A 22293-nucleotide genomic window follows, 5' to 3' on the forward strand; every position below is an offset into this window, starting at 1 on the left:
CCCCAGTGGCGCCCTAGGCAACTGCCTACTCTGCCTAATGGGCGCGCCGGCCCTGAGTTGACATTTCTTCTGAAGCAGACCAGTAGATTAAAGAGGCCCCTCTGTCCTCTGCTCTTCTTATAACTGTGATATCTCCAGGCCCATGTTGTGTCTTCAGTCAGGGACTGGACTACTGGGGGAGGTTTAGTTGTTAAGGGGTCTACGGATGGTGACCAGACTTAGACCAGAAATTAGCCGTAAATTCCCTGAAGGCCACAGGCCTGCTAACGGGGTCGAGTTTACTCTGAAATCACCATGGTGAGAATATGTTGTTACTTCAAATAATTGTAGTGGAGTAAAAGTATAATATTTGTGTCTGAAATGTAGTGGAGTAGAAGTTAAAATACTGAAAATTGGAAGTACTCCAGTAAAGTAAAAAATACCTCAAAATTGTACTTAAGTACAGTACTTGAGTATGTACTTAGTTACTTTACACCACTGATAATATAATATAATGAAAGGTTAGAATCTGCATGTGTGTGCATGTGCGTGTGCGTGTGCGTGTGTGCGTGTGCGTGTGCGTGTGCGTGTGCGTGTGTGCGTGCGTGCGTGCGTGCGTGCGTATATGTGCGTGTGTGTGCTATACCGCTTACCAATGGTATTATAAATAATAACAGTATTATATATAATAAGAGTAGATGTATAACAGTATCTTTAATATAATAATATAAATATAATGTACTTACTTCCTGGGATCGCTTTGACATGAAGTACAGAGGAGAGGATGAGGAGGGTGGCTGTAATCTTCATCATCACTGATCAGAACTGAACTGAATTTAACAGATGAGAATAAACAGATGAGAATAAACAGAAGAGACTTGAGTACATGTATTTAGTTACTTTCCACCACTGCTTGTGAACATCTATAATCCTGCACTTTATACACAACTCACTACAGTATACACATGTGACCCACCATGACACAGAGCCTGTTATTGTTAATTAATCTTAGTTTTATAGTTTTGAAAGCAGGAATCATAGCTACACATTGACATGTTCTCATGTCATATGAAAGCAGGAATCATAGCTACACATTGACATGTTGGTTGTACAGTTTGATCCACCAGTTTAGGAGATATGGCTTATAGAGTGATGTGTAGCAGAGATACAGAGAGCTGAATAAACAGAACCTGAAAGGTTCACTTCTGTGATCTGTGACATTTTAACACCTATCCCAGAATGCATTGCTTGAAAGGTGGGGGTCTGAGAGGGCCCAGATAGATGACTAGTACAGCCACCACAATGTGATGGATAGGACCCTGAAAAGTAGGTGTGGTCACTTTTATGGCCAAGAGTAATTTTTTACTAAAAACTAATGGTTGGAATAGATTCAGGACCCCTGATAACCTATAATTAGACATCCCACAAGTTCATTTTGGCCAATTTGAATTGTTCAAGGTTTTTTTTCCAGGCCCTCCGGGTACCCAAACTTTGATTGGCTCCCACAAAGTTTCCCAAGGGAGTTGGGTTGGAACAAATTGAGAGGTGTTTGTAGACACCTTTATGAACATGTTTGTGAAGAAAGCTAGTGGTAAGCATTTATTTTACAGATTGGTCAGACATTAGGCTAACTTTCCCTAACTAATTATCTAACCCAGTGCACAATACTACTAATAATAAAAATAACACATTTAGCTCCTACTAGTGTTGTTAGGTAGAGTAAACCTGACTCTAGAACTACCAGAAGGGCCCTGATCATATGGGCTTAAATGACACAACACACTGTGTGTGTGTGTGTGTGTGTGTGTGTGTGTGTGTGTGTGTGTGTGTGTGTGTGTGTGTGTGTGTGTGTGTGTGTGTGTGTGTGTGTGTATGTGTATGTGTATGTGTATGTGTGTGTGTGTGTGTGTGTGTGTGTGTGCGCGCGTGTGTTTGTGTGTTCAGCGTTGCTGGTAAAATGCTGTTCATGTTCATTAAACATCAATCTAAGCCTCATTACATCTCACTGCTGACACCATCAAATGTCTTTAAAAACAGACTGGTCATGTGATCAAAGTGTCACATGAGAGGTGTGTGTGTGTGTGTGTGTGTGTGTGTGTGTGTGTGTGTGTGTGTGTGTGTGTGTGTGTGTGTGTGTGTGTGTGTGTGTGTGTGTGTGTGTGTGTGTGTGTGTGTGTGTGTGTGTTATTAGTGTGTATTGTTCATAAGTCAGGTTGCACAGTGTAAAATAATTGATCCAAAGCCTGTTGGTTCGGGCGTTGAGGCTGAGCTACCGCTTACCAATGGTATTATAAATAATAACACTATGAATAAACTGTATGTATATTTGATATATCAATACAACAGTAAGTTATTCAGTATATAATCAACAGACATAATGTTTATTTATATTAATAACAATAGATATATTTCATTTATCAAAAGATACATATAATGTATGTTTTAATAATATAACTATAACAATATAAATATACTCTAATATATTACAGATCAGAATAAACAGATCAGAATAAACACATGTTTACCTCAAGAGAAGTTCTGGAGTCTGAAAGAGAATGAAGGAGGACTCGTTTTATAGTTTAGAAGAATCAGCCAGTCAGATTAAAGATATGATGTTACATCATCTGTTTCCAGAAAGACGACGAAGTGTGGATTATTGCCCATAGTCATGTATATAGCTGCTGCTTATGAACCTTATGTCTCCTTATGCACATACTGTACCTTATGCACCTTATGTCTAACCTCATGTACATACTGTACCTTATGCACCTTATGTCTAACCTAATGCACATACTGTACCTTATGCACCTTATGTCTCCTCATGTACATACTGTACCTTATATACCTTATGTCGCCTCATGTACATACTGTACCTTATGCACCTTATGTCTCCTCATGTACATACTGTACCTTATGCACCTTATGTCTAACATCATATACACACAGTACCTTATGCACCTTATGTCTAACCTCATATACACACAGTACCTTATGCACCTTATGTCTAACCTCATATACACACTGTACCTTATGCACCTTATGTCTAAACTCATATACACACTGTACCTTATGAACCTTAAGTCTCCTCATGTACATACTGTACCTTATGCACCTTATGTCTAACCCAGGGGTCATCAATGATGACCGTACACGGACAAATGTGTCCGTGGCAAATTCTTCATTTACACACCATTATAATGTTCTTATTTTCATCATAAGACCCAATTACTGAATGTTAAGTCTCTGGGTTTTCTTCAGAATATGTATGGCTCTGATTTACTACGACACTATATATGACACATTAGGAGTCCTACTAGTGGTTCTCAAATGTTTTATTTGCAAGGACCCCCATAACTCTGAGAGTGTACAAATGGAACCAAATGGACCCGTAAATATCTGGTCCCTTCAGAAGAGAAAACCCAAATAAAATGCTCTCCACTCCACTGGTCTACTCTGCACATATGTATTATTATGCAGGGTGACAAGGGGGTGTGGTCTCTGAAGACCATATTCACACGGCGGCCATTTTATTATTAAGTTAATGAAATGCCACCCCGTTTCTTCAATGCAAAATTACAAAATGGCCGCCATGTGAATATGCTCTATTATTTCCAATTCCGCCACCCTAGAGCCTAGGGTCTGCCTGACGTTTCTTCCAGTTAAGAGGGAGTTTTTCGTTGCCACTGTCGCAAAATTGCTTGCTCAGGGTGGGATGTCGGGTCTCTACTCTACATGTAAAGTGTCTTGAGACAACTTGTTGTGATTTGACACTTTAATAAAATTGAATTGAATTGAATTGAATTCCATAGTGTAAAATAATACCAGTCAGAGAGTTCCATAGTTTTTGTGTCCACCCCCACCCCCACCCCCACCCCTCCTTGTGACAAAATATTGCCCCCCCTCCTGACAGAGGCTAAAATTGTGTGTGTGTGTGTGTGTGTGTGTGTGTGTGTGTGTGTGTGTGTGTGTGTGTGTGTGTGTGTGTGTGTGTGTGTGTGTGTGTGTGTGTGGTTGAAGCTACTGACAGGAAACTCCTCAAACTTTTATTTCACTTCCTGATTCACTCAGCAGCCAATCAGGATCATTCTTTTATTAAACATCACCAGTTAGAGAGAGACGAGAGACAGACAGACAGACAGACAGACAGACAGACAGACAGACAGACAGACAGACAGACAGACAGACAGACAGACAGACAGACAGACAGACAGACACACAGATTGATCTCTCACAGGTTGTGTGTGTGTGTGTGTGTGTGTGTGTGTGTGTGTGTGTGTGTGTGTGTGTGTGTGTGTGTGTGTGTGTGTGTGTGAGAGAGACAGAGAGAGAGAGAGAGAGAGAGAGAGAGAGAGAGAGAGAGAGAGAGAGAGAGGGAGAGGGAGAGGGAGGGAGAGAGAGAGAGAGAGAGAGAGAGAGAGAGAGAGTATCAGTGGTGTAAAGTACTTAAAGGGATACTTCACTTTAGGGCCGGGGAAACATTTAAAAAATATATTAAAAATAAATGAAAAAAGTTATGGAAAATTCATGGCCCCCTCACGCATTAGAGTGTCCTACTAATGTGTGAGGGGGCCTTTATTTTGCCATAACTTCTTTCATTTTTTTTTAATATATATTTTTAATGTTTATTTTATGTGAAAGTGAAGTATCCCTTTAAGTACAATTTTGAGTTACTTTTTACTTTACTGGAGTATTTCCAATTTGCAATACTTTTACTTCTACTCCACTACATCTCAGAGGCAAATATTGTACTTTTACTCCACTACAATTATTTGAAAACTTGAGTTACTAATTACTTATATATATATATTATTACATTATAAAACATACATTAACCACTTTAGTCGTATTTTATACATAGGCTATTTGAAAATAGCCGATCTACAAGCTCACAAAAAAAATATCTGAGCTACTTCAATCCACCACTAGACAGTATTGATACTTTTACTTAAGTAAAAAAAAAAAGTATTTTCTTCCACCAGGCGGCTCTCTCTCACATACGTTGCTTCATCACATACGTCATGACGTCAGCACGTACGTTTACGCTCTGCGTAATCCAAGATGGCGGCGCCCATGGAGGTGGTTCTGGTGTCGCTTGGTGAGAGGTTTCCTTCATCAAACATCAACCCTCTGCACGCGCTGGCCGACAGGAAGAGCTTTAATGTGTTGTTTATGAACACCTCCTCCTCCTCCTCCTCCTCCTCCTCCTCCTCCTCACACCTCCTGCTGTTCTCCTCCTCTGGGAGTCAAAGGTAAACAAACATGTCAACAAGCAGTGTAGCCATGGGTCACGTGACGCTTGTCTGTCGCGAGCATCATGGCAGAATTTCAACCTGGTGTTTGCACTTTCTCCATTAACAGTCCGTACATCTACATAAACGTTCATATTTTTAATATAAAGTGTTTACCTCATGGCCATGGATGTTACAACTATGTACGGGTCCTTATAAGTACCCGTATCTCCAGTATTGTTCAATAAAAAGCATTTTAATCCGATTGGTGGCCATTTTCTCATCGAGTTATAATGTATGAGAGTGCAGTACACCTCCCAACCGAAAGGAGCGCGTAGTTGAAAGCACATCAAGAAAATGGCCACCAATCGGATTAAAATGCTTTTTATTAAACAATACGTAAGATACGGGTACTTCTGAGGGCCCGTACATAATGTTAACATCCGTGGCCATGAGGTCAGCACTTTATATTGTAAATGTGAACGTTTATGTAGATGTACGGGTTGTAAATGGAGAAAGAGACAAAACCAGGTTGAAGTTCCTTCATGACTGTCATGTGTCAGAGTGATGTTATTTATGTTTATGTTATTATGTTTCAGTACTGGAGTACTTTTTACACCACCAAGCAGTGGTGATTTAGTGAGAGAAATAAGCAACCAGGACTATGAAAATAAGCTACTAATGTAGTTTATAGACCACATGAGACATTTAAACCTACACACTGTATACATCTGCTATTTTCAAAACAAATCTTGAAATAAAATGTGTAATATTTGAAACGTTGTAACAACACAAATGTAGTATATGGGGCTCCCTGGCACTAAACATGTTCAGATGGGGCAAGTACGTTTGAGTAGGAAGCAACTGTCTTTAGTTGCTATAAACAACACAAGATGTCTGGAATTTAAATATATTGTTATACATATTGTATAGCTATTGAGATATTTGGCATACATATTGAGATATGTGCATCACACAGCCCCAGAATAATGTAAAATAAAAACATAAGTGTTAAAATTAATTATTTTCTGTTTTACAATGGTGCCATACAACAATGGAGGAAATAGTGGATATACAAGCCCTATTTTTGCTATTTATTTATTCAAAATGTATTTATTCAAAATGTTTTTCCTGCTCTAGTAAAAGAAGCATCTTCATCTGTGTGCATCTGAGGAGCTCTGAGGAGGAGGAGGATGATGATGAGGATGATGAAGGGGCGCTCAGACTCCACTCCAGTGGGTTGTTCCTCAGACATCACCGGATCTCCAACCGGAGCCGTGGCACCGCCCACCTGGTGGCCACGCCCTTACCTTCACCTTCATCTCTGGAGATGTCTGGAGGTACAGTGTGTTATTGTTATTATGTTGTTGTTGTTGTTGTTATATTGTTGTTGTTAATATAGTTTTTAGGATATAATATATATATATATAAATACAAGAACGCTCGCACCCAAAACACGCTCGTCCCGGGGTCAAATCCGGTGACCTCGGAACGGTCGCCACCAAGTATTTCTAAACGTATTTGAAAACTTAAGTTACTAGTTACTTTGCAGAAATACATTATTATATTATAAAACATGCATTAATACTTCAGCCCTATGTCTAAACATAACCTTATTCCTAAACGTAACCTCAGTAAAACTTTGTCTAAACCTAACCTTATTCCTTTAACCTCAGTAAAACTATGTCTAAACCTAACCTTATTCCTTTAACCTCAGTAAAACTATGTCTAAACGTAACCTTATTCCTTTAACCTCAGTAAAACTATGTCTAAACCTAACCTTATTCCTATAACCTCAGTAAAACTATGTCTAAACCTAACCTTATTCCTAAATGTAACCGCAGTAAAACTGTCTAAACCTAACCTAATTCCTAAACTTAACCTCAGTAAAACTATGTCTAAACCTAACCTTATTCCTATAACCTCAGTAAAACTATGTCTAAACCTAACCTTATTCCTAAACGTAACCTCAGTAAAACTATGTCTAAACCTAACCTTATTCATAACCTTAACCTCAGTAAAACTATGTCTAAACCTAACCTTATTCCTATAACCTCAGTAAAACTATGTCTAAACCTAACCTTATTCCTATAACCTCAGTAAAACTATGTCTAAACCTAAACTTATTCCTAAATGTAACCGCAGTAAAACTATGTCTAAACCTAACCTTATTCCTATAACCTCAGTAAAACTATGTCTAAACCTAACCTTATTCCTAAATGTAACCACAGTAAAACTATGTCTAAACCTAACCTTATTCCTAACCTTAACCTCAGTAAAACTATGTCTAAACCTAACCTTATTCCTAAATGTAACCTCAGTAAAACTATGTCTAAACCTAACCTTATTCCTAACCTTAACCTCAGTAAAACTATGTCTAAACCTAACCTTATTCCTAACCTTAACCTCAGTAAAACTATGTCTAAACCTAACCTTATTTCTAAATGTAACCTCAGTAAAACTATGTCTAAACCTAACCTTATTCCTAACCTTAACCTCAGTAAAACTATGTCTAAACCTAACCTTATTTCTAAATGTAACCTCAGTAAAACGATGTCTAAACCTAACCTTATTCCTAAACTTAACCTCAGTAAAACTATGTCTAAACCTAACCTTATTTCTAAATGTAACCTCAGTAAAACTATGTCTAAACCTAACCTTATTTCTAAATGTAACCTCAGTAAAACTATGTCTAAACCTTATCTTATTCCTAAACGTAACCTCAGTAAAACTATGTCTAAACCTAACCTTATTCCTAAACTTAACCTCAGTAAAACTATGTCTAAACCTAACCTTATTCCTAAATGTAACCTCAGTAAAACTATGTCTAAACCTAACCTTATTCCTAAACGTAACCTCAGTAAAACTATGTCTAAACCTAACCTTATTCCTAAACTTAACCTCAGTAAAACTATGTCTAAACCTAACCTTATTCCTAAACTTAACCTCAGTAAAACTATGTCTACCTAACCTTATTCCTATAACCTCAGTAAAACTGTCTAAATCTAACCTTATTCCTAAACGTAACCTCAGTAAAACTCTGGCTCTGTCATGATTAATTGACCAGACATATGAAGTGAAACAACTAAATTCTATCCAAACGATATGTTATAAGTAAATTCCGTGCCTCAAAGGGAGAGCTTCTAGAAGTTCTAAAACATTGGAGAGAAGTGCGGAGAAAACTGCCCAGGGAAACAATGGCTGCCGTTCGTGTTTGGTCGGCTGCACTCGGAGCCATTCGGGCTCACTCGAACTCGCCACCTGATTGGCCAACTTTTGCTGTCAATCACAGAACGATGAGCGACGACGCTGATAGACTCGGAGAGTGAGGTTGGGTTGCCATGTCCAGGTGTTGTAAGCGTATAGTGGGTGTAAATTGGTTAGAGAAAGTGCGTCGACGCATGCGCAGTGCGCAGCTTTGTGTTTTTTCATGAAGCTGGTTACTTGTTGCTCGCGCACAAAATCTGGCAACACCGGTGAAAGACGACCGGTGAAAGACGACACCGGTGAAAGATGAATGGCACAGAGAAAGGAGACAGAGAAAGGAGAAAGTGCTAGTCCACGCATACGCATGCGCTGTGCGCAGTTTTTAATTTTGTCCAGTTTTGTTCCCAGGTACCACCAATTACCTCTCGCGCATGCGCCTCATCTCGAATTGTAGTATAGATGTTAACTATAAAGATAACAATGTGGCCATCATCCACATTGATGAATTGTCTATTCTTATATTCTGTATTATTCTATACCTGCATATTATTCTATGCATGTATATGTTCATCCACGTCTCTGCTCTGGTCCAGCTGTATGAGACGTCATAAGTGATTGTGGAATTTTCCGTGGCTTTGAAATGACACCGAGTTCATTCTGATCCTGTGAGACCAACCGGTCGACCACTCTGTCCTCACAAATAATCCTCTCCTCCTCGTAGGGGCGGGGCTTAGGCGCTAGTGGAGGAAGCGAGGAGACTGAGCGAGTGAGCGAGTTTGGGGGAATGGAATTTACCCTCTGAACCCTTTAGGCTTTTTTTACTATATTAACCCCTTCAACCCAGGAACACATCTGTGTAACCACTTTATCCATGTTTTATACTTTGGCTTTTAAAAAAAGCAGAGTTAGAAAAAGAAAATAGCAGATCTATAAGTTCATAGCAAGTCTTTGAATATATATATATTTTTTAAGCATTTTTTTTTTACTCAAATCTCTCCTTCTGGGGGTCCCTGGAACTAAATATTTTGAGATGTGGGTCCACGGCCAATTACATATCATTTTGGGGGTCCTTGACATGAAAAAGGTTGAGAACCACTGATATAAAAACTTACGTTTTTTTTTTCTAAACTGTTAGGTTTTAGAAGACATTTGTAGAAAATAAATTCATAGATTTGCACATTTTCGCGATAAAAAAAAAAAACAGACATAAAATAGCAGATCTACAAGCTCATAGAGCGGCACTCGGAGCTTGTAGATCTGCTATTTTTGAATAGCCCAAATAAATCTAAAAATGACACTAAGACAACAGCTCCTACTTTGTGTGTGTGTGTGTGTGTGTGTGTGTGTGTGTGTGTGTGTGTGTGTGAGAGCTGGAGAAGCAGGCGAGTGGAAGACGCCTACAAGTCGGTCATGAATGAGATGAAGAAGAAGAAGAAGTCTCAGTACGGAGGACCTGACTACGAGGTGAGGAAGAACACCATCATCATCATCACGGTGTTCTACATCCTTATGTAGAGATTAACCTCTGTCTGTCTGTCTGTCTGTCTGTCTGTCTGTCTGTCTGTCTGTCTGTCTGTCTGCCTGTCTGTCTGTCTGTCTGTCTGTCTGTCTGTCTGTCTTCCAGGAGGGACCCAACAGTCTGATAAAAGAGGATGAGTTCATCGATGCGGTGGAAGCAGCTCTAGACCGACAGGATAAGATAGAAGAACAGGTGACATCATTATGATCTCTCTCTCTCTCTCTCTCTCTCTCTCTCTCTCTCTCTCTCTCTCTCTCTCTCTCTCTCTCTCTCTCTCTCTCTCTCTCTCTCTCTCTCTCTCTCTCTCTCTCTCTCCCCCCCCCCTGTCGTGTTAGTTTGATGGAGGGACGGGCTGGTTAGAGCTTACAGATCTGTTTCTGTTCCTTTGTGTGGGTCTACCATGATGATGATGATGTAGTTCACTGGTTCTCAAGGTGTGGTTCGGGAACCCGGCAGGGGTCCAAATGGACTTTACGTGGTCCGTAACTCTGAGACTGTACAAATGGAACCAAATGGACCCTTAAGAGATGATGCTGGTTGCTTACTTCTTCCACAGAACCTGGCGTCTGTGGAAGAAGTAAGCAACCAGCATCATCTCGTTCTGCACGAACGATAGCTCGTTCGCGACATTCACTGCACGTTTGAGTATCATGAGACTCCACAATGAGCAGTAGTAGAGAAATAACTAACTTTGCATCGGTTATAATAGACGATTTTCACTCTTACACGGGCTCCCATTATGCCACGGAGGGGGTCGACAGACTGGACGACACGGGACTCTCTGAAATAACTCAACGTCCCTTTCAATGATGGTGAGTGATTAGCGACACATCAAAGATAACACTTAAAATGGGCGGATCTCTCCTTTAAATAAGCACTGAGGATTGTACAGTGTTGATTCAGGGTTGATCAGTGATTGTTTAACCTTTTTTCATTTCTCTGGGACTCCAAATGGACACCGTTAAAATCCTCAGTGTTCATTTAACTGACTCTGCTTTCTGACCCGTAATGAGGGTCCATTTGGTTCCATTTGAACCCCCCCCCCCCAAATAACAGAAAGGGTTGTGAACCCAGTGATGGTGGTTTAGCTGTCAAAGCGGTTTGCCCAAAGGCACAACGGACACAATGTATTGTACAGAGACGCTCGCCTTTTGAACGGACTGTTAAAAATAAATAAATCATAAAAACATAATTAATAAATGAACAAAGCTTGAACCTCATGATGATAAAACTGGACCGGGGGGAGGGGGGGGGGGGGTTAAGAGTAATTCACCCAAATAATTACTTATCCATTACTTTTCAATTACTAACATTCTCACTAAACGATGCCAGGCTCTATTTGTGGACACAGCAAATGAAGTGAATTTGATATTAATTTGATATTAAAAAGGATCATATCTGTGCCATGCGTTCAGACGGAGGCTCTACACACTAAAAGCTTGAAGTTGTGGTCGGTCGCGCGTCACATGTCAAGGACCCCCAAAATGATATGTATTTGGCCACGGACCCCCCATCTCAAAATATGTTGTTCCAGGGACCCCCCACCTCAAAATATGTTGTTCCAGGGACCCCCATCTCAAAATATGTTGTTCCAGGGACCCCCATCTCAAAATATGTTGTTCCAGGGACCCCCATCTCAAAATATGTTGTTCCAGGGACCCCCCAGAAGCACAGATTTGAGTTTCAAATGTTGGCTTTTAAAATATATATATATTTTTTTAAATAGCAGATATACAAGCTCATAGCGCGGCACTCGGTGCAGCGCTATGAGCTTGTAGATCTGCTATTTTTGAATAGCCAAAGTGTACAGTAATGGTTAAAGTTGTTAACATGATTGTGACGCTCACGCTATATTAACTTATTTAGCCGGGGGACCCCCTGCTACCCCGCCAACAAGGACCCCTAGGGGTCCCCGGACCCCACTTTGATAACCAATGAAACAGACAATCTTAACAACGCTGGTTTCTTAACGTGGGGTCACCACTAGGGGGCTCCACCACACGGACCCTCACAATGGTTTCTTAACGTGGGGTCACCACTAGGGGGCTCCACCACACGGACCCTCACAATGGTTTCTTAACGTGGGGTCACCACTAGGGGGCTCCACCACACGGACCCTCACAATGGACAGACCACCGTTCAGAAAGGTTGAGAATCACTGATCTACAAGCTCAGCCTGTAGTGATGAGCTGCTGGTTGTTCGACGCGTGACACCGACGTGCGACCGACTTGTAGATCAGGTCTTATAGATCAGGTCTTATAGATCAGGTCTTATAGATCAGGTCTTATAGATCAGGTCTTATAGATCAGGTCTTATAGATCAGGTCTTATAGATCAGGTCTTATAGATCAGGTCTTATAGATCAGGTCTTGTAGATCAGGTCTTGTAGATCAGGTCTTGTAGATCAGGTCTTATAGATCAGGTCTTATAGATCAGGTCTTATAGATCAGGTCTTATAGATCAGGTCTTGTAGATGAGGTCTTGTAGATCAGGTCTTGTAGATCAGGTCTTATAGATCAGGTCTTATAGATCAGGTCTTATAGATCAGGTCTTATAGATCAGGTCTTATAGATCAGGTCTTAAAGCCTGTGGAATGTTTTTCTAATGTTTCATGCCCCCCCCCCCACCCACTCATGTCACATGGTGTTTGACTGACACATTCACAGGACCAATCACAGCGTCCGATATCAGCGTCTCTGTGATTGGTCAGTAGAAGCTGATGAGACCATATGAACATTTCACGGTTATTGTGTCCAAAAATACTTGATTAACGATATTATCACCATAATCACAAATATAAAAACTCGTTTTGTTTAACCACTCGTACCCCCAGCATCCATATTCTGGAGGGGGAACGTTCTGCAGAAATAGCAGATCTACAAACGCTCACAACGCAGCGCGTTGTGAGCGTTTGTAGATCTGCTATTTTATAAAAGACGGCGCTCTTTGTCACAGAGTAACATCTGGTTCCGTGTGGAGATGTTACTCATGTGACTAAGACACACGTTTAAATGAACCACAAGTGATTTAAATTGACGCCAATTAATGAAAGGCTTTTCCATGTGTAAGGACCTGAGGAGGTGCTGTTGGGATTATAATCTGTTTATTATATAATATATTATATATTATAATATGTTTGTTCTGTTAATCCCACATTTCACATTGTAACATCAGAGTTACAGACCTGTAAGGGTCCATTTGGTTCCATGTGTACACTCTCAGAGTTACAGACCTGTAAGGGTCCATTTGGTTCCATGTGTACACTCTCAGAGTTACAGACCTGTAAGGGTTCATTTGGTTCCATTTGTACACTCTCAGAGTTACAGACCTGTAAGGGTCCATTTGGTTCCATTTGTACACTCTCAGAGTTACAGACCTGTAAGGGTCCATTTGGTTCCATGTGTACACTCTCAGAGTTACAGACCTGTAAGGGTTCATTTGGTTCCTATCAATCATTTAGCTTGGAACCCCCCTGGAACCCTCTCAAGGACCCCTGGGGGTCCCCGGAACGCACCTTGAGAACCCCCGGTTTAAAGTTGGGATTTCAGAGGGAATCCCTGAGCGGTGGATGTGCCTCTGGGTCCTAGAGGGGGTCGGTGTGTTTGGAGAGAATCCACGTTATAAAGTTGAATCGTTTAAAAGAGGAAATTAAAAATCAGCAGAAGAATGAACGTTTAGCCTTTTTAATTTTGATATTTTGTCAAAGGAATCGACATACTTTGTATATTTCTATGTTGTACATGGGAAGTGTTATTATTTGCACTAAATGTAATGCAATTTGACAATGTTCTGTAAATTAAAAATTGCTACAAGAAAAGAAAAAGTGAACTATGTGTAACCGTTTATTTGAATATAGCATCTAAATTAGTTTGACCACATGAAACCTGTATACAAAGGTTCTTTGAAAATAGCAGATCTACAAGCTCACAACGCGTCAGACCTGCTATTTTCAAAAAAGTGAGGAGAAAAAAAGTGTGGAACAACAGAACCACTGATTATAGCAACGCAAGTCATTTTTTTAAACTGTCAGGATTTAGAAGACATTTGTAGAATCCCCAGGAAGCAAAGATTTGAGTCACAAATGTTTGCTTTAAAAATGTATATATTCAAAGATTTGCACAATTTTTTCCACCATTTTTCCAAAAAATACCAGATCTACAAGCTCATAGCGCGGCACTGTAGATCTGCTATTTTTGAATAGCCCAAAGAAATGTAAAAATGACACAGATGCGTTCCCGGTCTAAAAGGGTTAATATGTCAGTTTATTGTGATAACTATGAGATGCACTGTAATTGATTGAACTGTGTTTTGTGTTGATCGGGTCATGTTGAGTGAGCAGCTAATGATGACCCGCTGTTCCTTACAATGTTATAAGTTAGATGCTTCATCATTCACTCATTTAAACACATGCTATAACAATCAGCAGATCTATTATACATGAACAGATCTGTCTCTGTTAAGACCAAGGGACCAGCTTGAGAGTTTTACATTGAGTCTAATACGGAAGAGACAGTTCATATGAATGGCCTGTAGTGTCACTGTTTTATCCTTTACTGCTGGTGTCTGAAAGAATATTCTCTCAATGTAAGAGGATGGCTTTTTGACCAACTTTAGACTTGATTTTCTTACCTTAAAGGAGTAGTTCACCCAGAAAATGACTTATTTTATATCAATTGCACTCCCCGTGAAGCCTTGAATCCATGGATTTATTTTAGTTTTTGTGGCATTCCTAAGACAATAATTTGATTCCCGTCTCCTACCGGCTAATGTATCCGGTAGGAGACACAAAGTAGATTATTTGTGTCTCCTACGATACACACCCGGTCATCAAATTATTATTATTATTATTATTATTATTATTATTATTATCAAATTATTGTCTTAGGAATGCCACAAAAACAAAAATAAATCCATGAATTCAAGGCTTCATGGGGAGTGCAATTGATAGAAAATATGTAATTTTTTGGCTGAACTCCTCCTTTAATAAACATTGTCATAAATACTATATGCTTCCAGTCGCTAGTTTAAAGTCTTCTTTCAATCATCATGAAATGCGTTTTGGTAAATTATGGTCATACCAATAGCATTCTTTAGGGATTGATTTCCGGTTCCTATTCCCGGTGTCTTTTTGGCATATATTAAAGATGGCGGATTTCAAATCCCTGAACAATCGGATTCATTTTCGGTCTGTAGAAACCAGAGGTGTGGCCTTAGTCCATTCTTTTTATACAGTTTGTGGTTAAGACATACGAGCGCGTACAAGCAGAAAGGATTTAGCTGGAATATTTTCATGGAGAGAGAGAGCGAGGTCTCTCAACGTGGGCAGCCTGTCCTACAGTAGGACATTATTACGTCCTTCTGAGGATATAGGCTATGATGTAACATTGTTTAAGGATATAACCGATATAAGAACAGGAGCTCTTCTTCACGTTGTGGGTTTTTGACCACAGGACTTCAGCAGGAGATTGGAGATAGGTAACTCCCACCAAACACCAGCCGTTATCCATTCATGTTTAAGCATTCATCAATCACTCCATAAACGTTCAGATTATGACAGCCTTGCCAGGCTATCTCTCATGGACGTGCATGGTGTCACGGCCCGGGGACAGCACTGTGTTTTATGTGCAAAATAAGCAGCAGTCAGGTGGTCTCCACAGAGCGCGCACTGAGCACATAATGGGTTAAATTAATATACAAAACGTATTCCATTCAGGACGATGTGATGGTATCATTCTTCACAAAGAAAGTTTATACCGTCACAGAATATGGTAATAATCCCACTGGCAAACACTGTAGGACTGCAGTTTACACTGTCTGCCAAAACGCACATTATTCTAAGGAGAGAGATAACGTTACGTTACGCACTGGGAGGCAAAGGAAACCCTGACAAATGACTTGAATTCAATGAGAGCCAGGTGGTTTATTTCATGATCCTCTTTAAACCCAGCACCCCGACAGCTGATGTGTTCATTCTATCAGCATTCTATAATAAAACATCAATAAGGTAGGAAGGTTTGTGCTCGACAGAAAAGGCTTTACCAAAAGTTACAGCCAGGTGTGAGATGCCAGCAATGAAGTCCAGAGACAATAGAATATTTGTGTCAGTGTGTGAGCCTCCTCTTGTTTCTATCATTCAATAATCACCATTTAATAGTGAGTAGTTGTGGGACAGTGTGCGCTCCAGGTGTAGAGGACAGGAGCCAGCTGGTGATGCCCTGCGTCTCTGGTCGTTCTGAAGTAGACTAGCCTATGGTAGTTTGTCTGTAAACCATCTATACAGTTAGCCGTAGATTACGACTCTCATAAACGCATTTTATGATTCTGACATTTTCAATCTACGAGAGTCGTAGCTACTATCACCCCATTTCCTACTGGACTTTCAGCCCCTAGCCCGTAGGGTGTCCAAACATGTACAAATGGAGAAATAAAAGGTGCTTACCCTCTGGCCCCAAATGTTAACTCACTCTACAGGGTGCTAGTGCAATGTAATAATCCATATTGTTTTTATAAATAAGTGTTTTAATCCTGTCTGTCGCCCCCCCACCCATCGTTTACTTCCTGTTTACATCTAGTGTAATACCGGATGTGCTTCGTCACTACTGACTATTGGGAATTTCCAACAGAATCGTCCACAGACGGGATTAAAACACTTATTTATCGAAAAATATGACGCCCTGTTTTTGGATGAGCTCACTGCTCAATGTATCATTTTATTGAGAAATCCAAAGAAGAGCACAGACCGGGCGCTACTGTATATTTTAAGACATTATCATTATCTTCTTTTCAAAATGACAAAGATAAATCTTTAATAAGATATATGTGTCTGTCATCACCAGACTGCAGTTGTTGACGCTGTAAATAGACAGTCTTGTGATGACAGCTGTGTTTTTACCGTCTTAATACGTTGCTGTGTGGACAGAGATATGTTTGTAAACGGGGCCGTTTAGACACAGATCTTAACCAAAACAAAAAATCTAAGTTTATTTTAAAAAGTACCCGAGTACGTGTGAACGAAGCCTGAGTCCCTTCATCATCAACATGGTAAACTAAGGTTTGACCTTGGTGTGACCTTGTGGAAGTCAAAGTGACTCAATGTGACACAATGTTTCTCCTTCTTTTATTGATATTCAAACCAAGCAAATGAAACCCACAATCTAACGGCTAAACTTCAAACCATTCATGGTCAGGGGTGCAGATCCCAGGGAGAAAGAGGGGACATGTCTGACATAATAAAGTATTTAGAAATAAATTAAATCATTTAAAATACATATTTCAAGATGTTGTTTTTGCCACCGTGTGTCCTGATCATCAACAACTACCAAATAAATGAATCCACAAGCTTCATCATCTTCATCATCATCACTTGTCCACAGAGCTGTTAACTAGTTTAATGAGTGAAGTTCAGCCAATATGAACGGATAGAAACACAACAGTGGAGCTGAAAAACGGAAAGATAAATAATACTGACCAAGGAATATCTAAACTGTCTGAATTAGACACATATTGTGTTCTTTACTTTAGTAAAGTTTGAACAACCTTTGTTATTGTTGACATTAGTTTGTTTCATATATTGAAAATGGATTTGGTGTTTATTTAATGCTAAATGTCAGACAAACTGTAATCATTTTGAACATTATTAGTTTGTTTAAAATCCAAGTGTTAACTCTATGTTGGTGATATTATTGATGTTCCCTCCAGAAAGTCATTTTTTTGTGGTTCCCCCTTAAATTAAGATCTGCTCCCCTGCTCATGATTACATATTATAAATGATTACATTACAGTCATTTAGCAGACACTTTTCGTGTCATTGTAAAGCGACTTACAATAAGTGCATCAACATAGGTAGGCAAGAAAACTACTAATCACCAGAGGTCTGAAGTGCATTCTCTTCTAAAACAAGCAACTAAGAGTATACCTAGAGCTGAGTTAAAAGTGACATATATCAGCTATACCTACTTTATTAAACAGATGAGACAAATAGAAAAATTAAATGAGCAAGAGCTAAAACAAATAAGTGATGATTACATATAAATCATTACTTAACATATATTATTGCATGTCATCAGTGTTTCCCATTAATTTCTTAGACTATGGCGGCCCACCATTGTCTAATTTGGGTGGACCCATCACCCTAGACCCCTAGAGAGTCTAGGTCCACCCATCACCCCAGATCCCTAGAGGGTCTAGGTCCACCCATCACCCCAGACCACCCTAGAGGGTTCAGGTCCACCCATCACCTCAGACAATCCTAGAGAGTCTAGGTCCACCCATCACCTCAGACCACCCTAGAGGGTCTAGGTCCACCCATCACCTCAGACCACTCTAGAGGGTCTAGGTCCACCCATCACCTCAGACCACCCTAGAGGGTCTAGGTCCACCCATCACCTCAGACCACCCTAGAGGGTCTAGGTCCACCCATCACCTCAGACCACCCTAGAGAGTCTAGGTCCACCCATCACCTCAGACCACCCTAGAGGGTCTATGTCCACCCATCACCTCAGACCACCCTAGAGGGTCAAGGTCCACCCATCACAGGAAAACTGTGATCATAACACATTAATTATCACACATTATAAATGATTACATAATAAATGACTTATGGTCAATTATAAAATAATAAAACCTTTTTCACAAACATGGCTGAATGACTTCCATTCAGATGGATATTAATATTAATGTTATGAAGAACTCTGATTGTGTGTGTGATCATTTATTTAATGTTTCAATATAGTTTAGAACTGAAATATTATGTTTGTTTTTTTCTGACGACAGAAACTATACAAAGTAATGTGATGAACCGCCCACACTAATTGGGACTCCCTCTTCCTTTGGTGTGTCGCCCAGGTGGCGCCTAAACCCTGACCTTTAACCTCACAAAAAAAATGTCTATAAACATAACCCTAATCTTAACCTCACCTCAAAACCACGTCGACCTGGGCGAAACACTGGGAAACTCCACACTAATTATTGTTAGCCTTGGCTAGCCAATTACCATTTCTAATTGTTTAAAAGAGACATCTGTGAAAAAGGTTGATGATGTCATCATTATGCTGCTGTTATGATTATTTAAAAGGTTGATGATGTCATCATTGTGCTGCTGTATTTAAAAGCTGAATGGACACACATGTTTTGCCTCCTCTCTCCACCAGGGGGCAGCGACGACTCTCTGTTTCTCTGAAAAACACACCCAGGTGTTCTGTGAAAAGACAATAAACCAATAAGAATCAGAATGTATTAACTGTGTGAACATGTTAACACTTTAGAATAACCTTATAATAGTGAATTAATCATTCCCAAATTATTAGTTAATGTGTTATTCATGACTTGTTAGATGTTTGTTAGTGGTTAATTATTTAATGATTTAAAATGATGATATGAATAGTTAATAGATCATGAACAAGTTATTAGTAAACTAGTTAAAAACCTAACCTCCCAGCACCCTCCCTGCAACTAACCATCAAAGTAGTAACAACTCAGTCCATTCAAACAACATTTGACCAATACTTTGTCAATAGTGTATCTTAGTAGGAAGGGCAGCTCAGTTGGTAGAACACTCTCCTTTGGACCACAAGGTTCTGTCTTTGATCCTGATAGTGATGGAATGATCAGTGTTTTCAATCAACTGAATCATTGGGTTCGGTTTACTGAAATGTTGTGTTCAGTGAACTGAATCATTGGATTCAGTTCACTGAAATGTTGTGTTCAATGTACTGAATCATTGGGTTCAGTTCACTGAAATGTTGTGTTCAATGTACTGAATCATTGGGTTCAGTTCACTGAAATGTTGTGTTCAATGAACTGAATCATTGGGTTCAGTTCACTGAAATTTTTATTTCAAATGATTGGTTCAGAGTTTGTCTGCATTGTGTCGTCTCTTCACTGAACTGAATCACAGGCACTTCTTTTCCTGACTGGATCACCCGAACGTCCTCTCAGGCTATGGGATCTAAACTCCTGCATCTGAATGTCCTCTCAGGCTATGGGATCTAAACTCCTGTGTCATGTAAAACATTTTTATATTTGATTGATGAGGATTTGTCCAAACTACCCCCCCCCTATCTGGCAACATTGTCATCAGTGTTGTCTGATACAACAAATCATTTGATTATTACATTTGATTATAAGATTCATTATTAAAATAAATGAAGCAGAAGACACATGATAATGTGAATTCACGCGACCGGGATGGTTTACCAGGCTAGTTGTTTCACTTCTTACACAAGCATGTTGTTTTGTGTATGTTTTATAGTTCTATACACTTTTATACTGTAATGCCCCACTCCCTGGAGTTATGGGAGTGTGCTCTGCTCATGCTGTTCCTTCTAGGTGAACAAGGTGGGGCAGTCTATCTACTAATGGCTCATTGGAGAGCACCTGGGCCCGGTGCCTCCAGGAGTGTATAAAAGCCAGCCCATGATCGGTCTTGATTGAGATCCAGAGGAAAGAGGACTGTGTCCTCTTCAGCTGCTCCCCATGCTTTTGTTGTTCTATTTGATTATTCTTTCCATCCACACACCCTTCCACTCATCCACACTTAACACCACTGATTCACTGACTCCACACCTCATTGGATCCTTTACTGTTATGATGTCTCTTTATGTTCAGTTATCTATAAGTTGCTTACGTTAGTTTAGTAGTTATAATAAATATCTTTCTTACACTTTCCATTGGTCTCCCTCCCCATTATTTGTCGTGGCAAGAGCCAGCCATGACAATACATAAAACAAAAAAACAAAGTTTAGTAAAAAAGAAAGAGGAAGTGAACCTGGGTGTGTGGGAGGAGTCTAAAGATCGTCATTGGTTGTCGGCACCAGAATACGACCTGATAGAAGAAGAAGAGAGACAGTTAAAACCATAGACATATAAAGGTAGACGCCTCCTTCGGCTCTGAAGCGTTCGTATCTCGGGCGCGCTTCCTTGTTCCGCAGGGCTAGCCTATCACTTTTTTTCCGCTTCAGCAGGGGGCGTTCGGTAGGCCAATCAGAGGCAGGTGGGGCGGGTCTTTTCTCTCGCGCAGCAACTAGTCAGTTAGACGCGCTGTGATTGGCCAGTAGTCAACGCGATGTGATTGGTCAGTAGTCAAACAGTCCTGCGGAAGAGCCTTGTATTGAGATACCAGTCGCTCCAATGAACTGCAGAGGCCAATGAGGTATCTAGGTTTCTATATCTATGGTTAAAACAGACACACAAATAAATCGTCGTCTAAACTGGTCTAAACCGGTTAAGGTTCTAAACCAATATAAACCAGTTTAGGTTGTGGCTTTACATGTTTGTTTGTTTGTTTGTTTGTTTGTTTGTTTGCATTTCTGTGAGGGTTCCACATGTCATGTGATCCTCTGTTGATCTGACCTCATTTATTCCAATGTTATTATAATAATTAATAAAACATGTTAATTAAACATGTTAATACAACATGTTAATTAAACATGTTAATTAAACATGTTAATTAAACATGTTAATCACCTCGTTTCTTCCACTGGAAGTAGATGAATCCAGACAGGAACAAGACCAGACCCAGAACCAGACCTGATGCTCCCATGGCCACCTTGTTCTTCACTGACTCTGGCATGGAGTCATCTGACAAAACAAATATTATATTAATGATATGATATATTATTACAGTAGATTAAAACACCTTGTTCTTCACTGACTCATACATGAAATAATCTGTGTCATTTTGGATTTGAGCTATAACCATTATTTTATACTTTGGCTATTAAAAAATAGCAGATCTGCTATTTTTTTAAAAAATCGTGAACATTTTTGCAAATCTTTACCAAGCAGGGAGGCATTGGGTCCCACTTTGATAGTCTTTGGTACGACCCAACCGGGGATCGAACCCAGACCTCCCCATCTTAGGACAGACACTCTAACCACTAGACCATTACCATTGATATTAATGCAGCATTTATAAACTGCTAAAAAAAAGTTCGGAAACTTCACTTCGGTCAATTATATCTCCACTTTAATAATACCAATTGGTATTGTGTTTTATATCATTTTTATCGTTGATTAGTCACCTTTACAACGAGGCACAGCGTGTAAGGATCGGGCATTCGTGGAATGAGCAACACAGCTAAACGTGTGGGTAGCGCCTCCAAAAAATGTGCCAAAATCACCCAATATGCTTCTGTTGGTAATCGCTCTTGTTTTGAGCAACCTGCCAGCACACACCTGCTGAGAGGTGTGTGCCAGTAGTCACAGGTGTGTGAATGCCTCACAGGTGAGTGACTGGCACCTGAACATGGGTTCTGCAACTTTGTTGAGTTGGAGTGTGTATGCTCCAAGCAGCAACACTGCCCCCATGGAAAGATGCCACGTTTGTCCCTTCAGGATAAGGCCTGTGGAATAGGGCAAGTG

General features: G+C 40.0%; 2 protein-coding genes across 3 annotated transcripts in view; one reads left to right on the top strand and one right to left on the bottom strand.

Moving 5' to 3' along the window:
• Positions 1 to 22293, bottom strand: part of LOC308089526 (H-2 class II histocompatibility antigen, E-S beta chain-like) — a 130032-nt gene that overhangs the window by 95701 nt on the left and 12038 nt on the right. The window contains exon 2 of one of the 2 annotated variants that reach the window (XM_080434306.1): positions 726 to 809. The exons of the other annotated variant lie outside the window; for it this stretch is intronic. Coding sequence (XP_080290432.1) covers positions 726 to 792 — 67 coding nt within the window. The 5' untranslated portion in view covers positions 793 to 809. The remainder of the gene's footprint in view (positions 1 to 725; positions 810 to 22293) is intronic. 2 annotated transcript variants of the gene reach the window in all.
• Positions 5048 to 10265, top strand: LOC308089539 (uncharacterized protein). The gene is made up of 4 exons (XM_080434329.1): positions 5048 to 5228; positions 6348 to 6552; positions 9785 to 9878; positions 10039 to 10265. Exons 1-3 carry the CDS (start codon positions 5050 to 5052, stop codon positions 9830 to 9832), a joined length of 432 nt encoding a protein of 143 aa, XP_080290455.1. The 5' UTR covers positions 5048 to 5049; the 3' UTR covers positions 9833 to 9878; positions 10039 to 10265.

The sequence above is a fragment of the Gymnoscopelus braueri genome (genome assembly GCF_963280865.1).
Source record: "Gymnoscopelus braueri genome assembly, chromosome: 7".
Classification (NCBI taxonomy): Eukaryota; Metazoa; Chordata; class Actinopteri; order Myctophiformes; family Myctophidae; genus Gymnoscopelus; species Gymnoscopelus braueri.

Excerpts from the sequence above, each read along its gene's own strand:
- LOC308089539 (XM_080434329.1), top strand. The coding sequence starts at position 5,050 with ATGGAGGTGGTTCTGGTGTCGCTTGGTGAGAGGTTTCCTTCATCAAAC. Across the intron at positions 5,229-6,347 it reads TCCTCCTCTGGGAGTCAAAG|TAAAAGAAGCATCTTCATCT; the intron begins GTAAACAAACAT and ends TTCCTGCTCTAG. Across the intron at positions 6,553-9,784 it reads TGGAGATGTCTGGAGGTACA|CTGGAGAAGCAGGCGAGTGG; the intron begins GTGTGTTATTGT and ends TGTGTGTGAGAG.